Genomic DNA, 7837 nt, shown 5'->3' with positions numbered 1-7837 from the left:
TGCCTGGCGGCGCAGGCCTGCACGCAGTCGCCGCCCTGCAGGACGCCGGAGGCACACCGCCAGCAGTCCTTGTCCGTGGGGCCGTTGCACGTGGCGCAGGCCGCGTCGCAGGGCAGGCACCCGGCCCCCGCGCGGTACTGGCCCTCCGGGCAGCCGGACACGCAGGCGCCGATACCGGGGGTGACCTCGACAAGCCCCAGCCCGGCGGCACAGCCCGCGCACTGGTTGACCATGCCACCGACGCAGGCGGCGCAACTAATGTCGCACGGCTGGCACGACTCGCCGTTGCTGTGCCACCCGGCCGGGCAAGCACTGGCACACTGCCCACCGGAGCTCAGCAGGAGCCCCGTCTCGGCGGACAGACATGCGGTGCTCGTGCAGGAGGCGCACCCAGGCTCACAGGCGACACATGTCCCAGCGGCCCCGGGGCCAGGGACCGCGCCCCAGCGGAAGCTCTCGGCGCACACACCTGGCACCGGTCCGGCCGGCCGGCGCACAGCTCACACGACCCATCGCACGCGGCGCACCGGCCAGCCCCGACATACTCGCCCAGGGTGCAGGTGCTGCCGCAGAGGGACGGCACGCCCGGGTCCGGGTCCAGGAAGGCCAGCCCGGCCATGCACGTGTCGCAGGCGGCCTCCGGGGTGCAGGTGGCGCAGGACCCGGGGCAGGGCCGGCACAGGCCGCCGGCCTCGGGCCGATACCCAGCGCGGCAGCCGACGCATGTGGTGCTCGAGGTGCACGGGGCGCAGCCGGCCGGACAGGGCACGCCTGCCCCGGCCAGCGTGTCCGGCCAGTGGGCGGAGGGACAGGCCTCGACGCAGGTCCGGTCAAGGAGCCGGCCGGGCGCCGGGCAGGCACTGCAGGCGCCAGGGTCCCCCCGGGGACGTGGCACTCGGCGCATGCCGGGTCACAGGCCAGGCGGTGGTCGGCCGGCGAGCCGGACACCGCCGGGACAGAGGCGCTCCGGCACTGGGAGCACACGTGGGGCTCGCTGGGGACCGGCTGGGCGCACCGGTCGCACGATGGGTGGCACAGGCACTGGCCCTGGGCCGAGGGGCAGAGCCCGGCCGGGCAGGCGGCCAACCAGGCCGTCGGCGCGTCCGCCATCCAAAAGGCGCAGGCGGTGCACTCGTCGGCCGAGGGCCCGGAGCACTGGCCGCACAGGGGGTTGCAGGGGGCGCACTCGGGCCCGAAGGTGCCCGTTGGGCGGTCCGCCGCCAGGACGAGGGTCTGCGGGCCGACGCTCGGGGCAAACACGAGCAGCGCCAGCGGCGGGATCCCCGACTGCGAGGGGGTGCCCGGCGCGCTGGGGCCCGGGGCCCGGGCGATGGCCGGCGCCCAGAGGCCATTGCCGCTTTGGAGGCCGGCATGGTGCAGGTCGAAGAAGGAGGCATCCAGCAGGCTGCACGGGACTTCCGGCTTGGCCTCGCCGCCCGAGCACCGGAGGAGCGACACCCCGACAAAGGCCCGGGTCAGCAGGACCGGCGCGCTCGGGTACACCGGGTTCCCATGGAGCGTGACGGCCTGGGCCCGGCGATTGGGCCTGCCGCCCGGTGGCCGGGCAGCGGCGGCCAGGAAGTGGCCGAGGGTCTGGCGCCTGGGCGGGAGCCCGCGCGACCGGCCGGCCGGCCGGCAGCATGTCTCCCCGGCGTGTGGAGGGCCTGCCACTTGTGCTCCATGTCCGGGAGGAAGACCAGCCCCGGGGGCAGGTGGCCGCCGCGCGGCAGGAGCACCGGCGCGAGGCACTCGCCGGTCGGGGGCCCATCCGGCAGGAGGCGCCCCAGCAGCTCCATCTGCCGGCTGTCGGCCCGGGAGGACACCTCCCATGGGTAGGCCGACACCCGGGCGGGGCAGTTACCGACCACCAGCCAGGCGCCGGGCTCGCCCGGCAGGTGGGACCGGCTTTCCTCGGCCCCGGGCAGGGCGGCCTGCAGGATGGCCGACTTGCCGTTCCAGGACTGCAGGTAGATCCACCGGTTTGTCAGGGGCTCCACCGGGAGGGTGTCATTCGAGTGCAGGGGATTCCACGGGGGCGACTGGGCGACGGTGCATGGCTGGCCGGTGGACGATGGGCAGGTCAGCCAGGCCTGGCGCATCCCATGGTCCCCGGCCACCAGGGCCGCCCCGATGGCCAGGTGGTCGGCCAGCCGGAGGGGCCCGGCCTCGGCGTAGCTCGCGATCGGCGCCAGCTCCATGCCCTCGCCCGGGGGCAGGAGCTGCGTCGGCCGGGGGGCCGCCTTGCTCGGGTTCCCGATGTCGGCATCCGGCATGGACAGGACCTCGCCGGTGGAGGTGAACAGCAGCAGGCCGGCCGGGGGGGGGGGGGGCAGTCGGCGGCCGAGTCCATCGAGATGACCGGCCGGTGGGTGGCCGGGTCCAGTGCCAGCCGGGTGGCCCCGATGCCGGTGGCCGACACCCCGGGGCCCAGGCCGGGCAGGAGCTCCGCCAGGGGGGGCGCGAGAGAGGCGACCGCCGCGCGCACGGACACCGGCACGCAGGCGCCGGCCAGCTGGGCGAAGCCGGCCGAGCAGCTGGCCACGCAGAGGGTGCTGCCACGCGGGCCGCTGGGCTGCAGCAGGAACGGCTCCTGGCACAGGAGGCAGTTGCTCCGGTTGCAGATGCGGCAATGTGCCTGGCCGCACGGCTTGCATCTGTGGTCCGGGTCGGTGCAGGGGGGAGCACCTGGGCAGGGGCAGGGCCAGGCCGCGGTCGGGGCAGCGACCGCATCGGCCAGCGCACCCGACATCCAGGGCGACGGCGGGCGGGCGGGCGGGCAAGGCGTCAGGTGGGGCCGGGCGGGCGGATACGGCTCTTCATGCGGGGGGGGGGTGCGTACCGGAGTCGCGGTCCAGGTAGAAGCCATCGGCGCGCCCGGCGCGGAGGCTGGCCCGCGCGATGAGGGGCGACTCGATGTGCCCGGGGCTGCAGGTCCAGCCGCGCGGGGCCCCGGCGAGGCCGGCCGCCCGGCTGTCACAGGCGACGGTGGTGTCGCCGTGGCAGTAGAACGGGTCGGGGGCCAGGAGAACCAGCCGGCCGGCGGTCAGGACCCACTCGCCGGCCGGCGAGGGAGTGAGGCGGAGCCGGGCCAGCTGCAGGCCGGCGGCGGCAGGATGGCACGCTCCCACACGACCGGCGCATCTCGGGCGATGGCCGCTCGCCAGAGGGCGGTGCCCGGGCCGGAGGCCCCGGTGTCCTGCAGCATCAGATAGGGGTAGGTGCCGACGTGGGTGCCGAAGGCCGTGGCCGGGGGAGTGGGCGGGCGCGGCCGGGAGGCCGGCAGCCCGGCCGGCAGACGGCCGGCCAGGGAAAAGTTGCCGGCCCCGCCGCCGGTATGGCAGGACCACATGTTGAGGGCGTTGTCAGGGCCAGGAGGAGAAGCACATCCGCCGGCCCGGGGCAGAGGTTCATTTGCCCGGCCAGGCGCGTGACCGCCAGATGGGTGATCGCCGCCGGGAGGAGCGGCTCCGTGGATGTGGCCGGCGCGAGCTCCGGATGCATGATGTGGTAGAGGGTCCGGCCGGCTGCCAGGAAGTACCGGGTCCGGCAGCGGCGGCAGGCCGACGTCGGCCCGGGGATATGCACCAGGCCGGCGAGGGTGGAGCTGCCGGCCAGCAGGGTGGCGGCCGGCCCGGGGAGCGGCTCCTCGCGGGCCATGTCGAAGAAGGCCGCCCACTGGCGGGTGTGGAGCAGGATATGTCCGGCACGCTGAGGCCCGGGCGCGGGAGCATCAGCACCTTGGCTGCCGGGGGCAGATTCCATTGCTGTGCCGGTCCTGGCTGAAGTGTGTCCCCCCGGCGGTAATCCACGACCGAGGCCATGGCATGGGTCTGGAGGAAGCGGTGCGCCGCTTGGCCGGCCGGGGTGTGGACGCTGGCGGTGGGGGTCTGGCCGGGCGACGTGCTCAAGGTCAGCGTCCCCTCGGAGGTCGGGGTCAGGCCGGGAGCCGCGTGCAGGAAGACCTCCGGCTCGCTGGCCGCCAGCAGCCCCGGCAGCAGCAGCAGCAGCCCCGGCAGCCGGGCGGCAGGGGGCCCCATGGCCGAAGCGAGGCTGGCCGGGAGAGGAGGGTGGGGGGAGCGGGCGAGGGGGGCCTTTTCCTCAGGCAGGCGGCTAGGCGTGGGGGGCCCCTTGCCTCTGGGGGCATGGGGTCCTTGTGTCGCCGGGGTGTGCGGGCTGTGCTCCCCGGCCGGGCGGGCCCGGGCCCGGGTCCGAGCAGAGGGACGCGCAGGGCGCCGCGGACCGCGATCTCGGTGTGTCGGCATCAGACCGCGATCCCCCCCGGGGGCTCTCAGCAGGAGGGGCCGGCGCCGCCGTGGGAAAGCCGGTACGCCGGGCGGGGTGGTTCTTTTGCAGGCGCGCCCGGGTGCCCCGGCCGATGCTCGCCAGCCGGGACACGACCCCTTTTTTTTTTTGGCTGGGTATGCACGACTGTCTGGCGTCCGCGCCGAAATGTCCGGCCAGGCCAACATGTAACCCATCCCGCGTCCTGGTTAAGGACACAACCCTTAATTAATACCTTCGCGGCAAGGCCCCGGGCGGCCCGAGGTGCTGGTGGTCCAGCTCCGGCAGCACGGGGCGGTGCGATGCTTTGCGCGTGGTGCTCGGGCCGAGGCCCGGTCCATGCGGGCCGATCCGTGGCCCTGGGCACCGGCCAGCCGGCCGGGATGTCACAACAAACGGCCAGGGGTGCGGGGCCGGCTGTTCGCCCGCCGCCGCCGCTTGTCCGACCGGGGATGTTTTGGTGCCTTGTCGCGGCCGTGCCAGGCGCAGGGGCCATTCCGGAATGCCCGGCCCCGGGACCGGGTGCTCCGTTGGCACATTGCGTCGAGGACATGCCCGCGATCAGGCCCAACCATGATGGGGGCGCGCCGGGACCCGGGGGCTGCTGGTATGTTTCATGATGGCCGCGTGCGGGGCGCGCGCGTGTGTGTGTGTGTGTGTGTGTGTGTGTGTGTGTGTGTGTGTGTGTGTGCGCGCGGCGGCGCGTGTGTGCTCGCGGGCGGGCGGATGCGCCCCGGGGCGTCCTCCGCGCGCCGGCTCATCATATGCGCGCGGCCGGCAGGCGCGTGCCCTCGCCGGGATTCGGCCGCCGGGGATGTGTCAGAGGAGGGGGTCGCCTGGTGGGCGGCCTCGTGCGGCGGGGCGGGGGAATGGCGTGCTCGGCCGGGTCCGGTGCGGCCCGCATTCGCGCCTCGGCCCGGCCGGGGAGAGGTATTGTCATAATAAAGGGGGCGGGCGAGCGTGCCCCGCCCGCCAGCCCCTGTCTGTGTGTATGTGCATGTGTGTGGCAGTTCGGCCCCCGGCGCGCGGCCCCTCCGGTGTTGGGGTGCTGGCGGCGCGCCGGCCGGGGGGAGGCGCGGCACGCCGGGCCCGGTGCCACCGATGAGGGGCAGTGAGGCAGCGAGGCCGAGGGGCGGGGGAGGGAAGAAAACAGTGGCCATGCCGGCCCCGCAGGGGCGCCGGTCGCGCCAGGAGCCCCATCCCCCGAGCGTGCCGCCCGCGCCGCCTCGGTAGCTTTGCCCTTTCCTCCTACCCGCCCCGCCCCCCCTTCTCTCTCTCTCTCTCTCTCTCTCTCTCTCTCTCCTTTCTGGCACCCCCCCCCCCCTGCCTCCTCTCGCCCCCGAGCGGCTGCACCAGCGCACATGTCTCGACGTCGGGGCTGGGTCCTCCCGCCCCTTGGGGTCCTCCTGCTGGGGATCCTGCTGCTGTTTGGCGGCGGCGGCGCCCGCGCGGCGCCGGTCGGCCCGGCGGTCCTGCTGCACCGGACGCTCCTGCCGGTGGATGCGGCCGGCGACCCGGCCGGGGCCGGGCGCGTGCTGTCCCTCTTCGCCGGGCAGGCGGCCGTGCGGTCGACCGCGGACGCCGAGCACCGGGCCCTGCTCTTCGGCCAGTCGGCCGCGGACTTCGTGGGCTTCGACGATGCGCGCGTCGGGTCGGTCTTCGGGCCGGACCCGGAGGCCATCCTGCCGGCGGCCCCGAGCGGGGTGGCCAACTTCCGGGCGGCCGCATGGCCCGGGCCCGGCGGGCCGCGGCTCGTCGGCTTCGGCACCAACCGGCTGGCCTTCCTGACCGGGCCCGGGGCGTGGGACGTGCGCGAGGCCGTGGAGATCACCGACATCCTGGGCGCGACGATTGTCGGCCCGGCCCGGCCCGGGCGCGGGTGCTGTTCATTGACAAGGTCGGCCAGATGGTCCTGGGGGTCTTCCAGGATGGCGGGTATGCCGAGCACCGCACCGGGGTCTTCAGCTTCGGGGCCAAGGTGAAGGTCCTGCCGGCCGGCGAGGACTCCTTCGCCATCCTGTCCGGGCGGAACCTCATGACCTGCTACGCGCCCTGGGGCGGCCCCTTCGAGCCGGGGGGCCACCTGGCCGTGGGCCGGGTGGTGGACGGGGTGGTGGCCCGGCTGGCGGCCGGCTGGCCGCGCTCGCGGGCCGTCCTCCTGGCCGACGGCCAGATCGAGGTGTGCCTCGGGGTGGACCCGTGCGGGGTCCAGTGCGCCGGGGCCGCCTACGAGGTGGCCCTGCCGGCCGGGGCGCCCGGCGGCGGGCGCTTCCCCCACCCGACCCTCTTCGAGGAGCCGGAGGTCACCCCGTGGCTGGTGTACCTGCCGCCGGCCGGGCAGGACCCGGCGGCCGGCCGGGCCTGGCGGCTGACCCTCGGCCCCGACGGCCAGGCGGCCGGCTGGCAGGCGCTCATCCTGCCGCCGGGGCCCAGCCTGGAGGGCATGCGCATGGTGCGGCTGCGCGTCGGGCCCGGCGGCGCGCCGCGCTGGGTCCTGGCCGACGGCCATGCGTACCTGTCGGCGGGGGACTTCCACTGCGCCGGGGTCGATGGCACCATCGAGTGCGATGACCCGGCGGCCGTGGAGGCCGGGGCCGAGCGCCAGCCGGCCGGCTTCCGTTGTGCCCCGGGCCGTGCCCTGTCGCCCTTGGCCCTGGCCGGGTCGCTGTGCGCCGGCTGTGCGGATGGGCACTTTTTCGTTGACGCCGCTGGCCCCGGTGCGTGGGTGGTTCCTTCGGTCGGCCTGTGCCGGGCCTGGCCCTGTCTGTTGGGCCGCTGTGCCGTGTAACTAACGCCCGATCTCTGCTGTGCTGCTGTTGCTGTTATTGCTGCTGTTACTGTGGCTGTTGCTGTTGCTGTGGCTGTTGCTGTTATTGCTGCTGTGGCTGTTGCTGTGGCTGCGGCTGTTGCTGTTGCTGTGGCTGTCGCTGCGGCTGTGGCTGTTGCTGTGGCTGTGGCTGTCGCTGCGGCTGTGGCTGTTGCTGTGGCTGTGGCTGTCGCTGAGGCTGTGGCTGTTGTCGCTGCTGTTGTCGCCGCTGTTGTCGCTGCTGTTGTCGCCGCTGTTGTCGCCGCTGTTGTTGTCTCTGCTACCTCCTGTTGCTGCTGCTGCCCCGGCCACCGCCTCCGCCACTGCTGCCGCCGCGCCCGGGCCCTGGCAGGCACGTGCGCCGCCTGCGCCGAGCCCGGGTGCCGGGTGTGCCAGGCCGACGGGGCCTGCCTCGTGTGCATGGAGCCGCGCCTGCTGCAAGTCCACCCGGTGACCGGGGTGGTGGCCTGCGTGGAGGCCTGCCTGCCGGACCACACGGCGGTCGCCGGGGTGGGCCAGCGGTGCATGCCGGCCTGGGAGCACGCGGCCACGGAGCTGTCGGTGCCGAGCGCCCTGCAGGACCCCGGGGCCGGCGGGCTGGCCTGCGTGGCCGAGTCCTGGCTGGCGGCCGGCCCGGCCGGCGGGCTGGGGCTGCTGCCGGCCGACACGCCGGCCGACCGGCTGGCGGAGAACCTGCTCGGCTTCCCGGCCGACGGGTCGCCGGTGGTGTGGCTGCGGCCGGGCGGCCCC

At 75.1% G+C, this 7837-nt stretch overlaps 3 protein-coding genes across 3 annotated transcripts; 2 read left to right on the top strand and 1 right to left on the bottom strand.

Annotated features, from left to right (window-relative positions):
• Positions 1-23: 23 nt before the first annotated feature.
• H696_06191 (hypothetical protein) lies at positions 24-4037 on the bottom strand (the record flags this gene model as incomplete). The annotated part of the gene is made up of 8 exons (XM_009499935.1): positions 24-395; positions 470-860; positions 896-1593; positions 1698-2282; positions 2360-2685; positions 2840-3092; positions 3385-3708; positions 3738-4037. Coding segments are annotated over 8 exons (3249 nt in total), but the record flags the coding sequence as incomplete, so codon positions are not given.
• A 1605-nt stretch (positions 4038-5642) lies between these two features.
• Positions 5643-7069, top strand: H696_06190 (hypothetical protein; the record flags this gene model as incomplete). The annotated part of the gene is made up of 2 exons (XM_009499934.1): positions 5643-6089; positions 6179-7069. The coding sequence occupies 2 exons, from the start codon at positions 5643-5645 to the stop codon at positions 7067-7069; spliced, it is 1338 nt and encodes a 445-aa protein (XP_009498209.1).
• Positions 7070-7439: 370 nt separating this feature from the next.
• On the top strand, positions 7440-7813 carry H696_06189 (hypothetical protein; the record flags this gene model as incomplete). The annotated part of the gene is made up of 1 exon (XM_009499933.1): positions 7440-7813. A coding segment is annotated over one exon (373 nt), but the record flags the coding sequence as incomplete, so codon positions are not given.
• Between the last annotated feature and the right edge of the window lie 24 nt (positions 7814-7837).

The sequence above is a fragment of the Fonticula alba genome (genome assembly GCF_000388065.1).
Source record: "Fonticula alba strain ATCC 38817 unplaced genomic scaffold supercont2.26, whole genome shotgun sequence".
Classification (NCBI taxonomy): Eukaryota; order Rotosphaerida; family Fonticulaceae; genus Fonticula; species Fonticula alba.
This window is presented reverse-complemented; position numbering and strand designations above follow the sequence as displayed.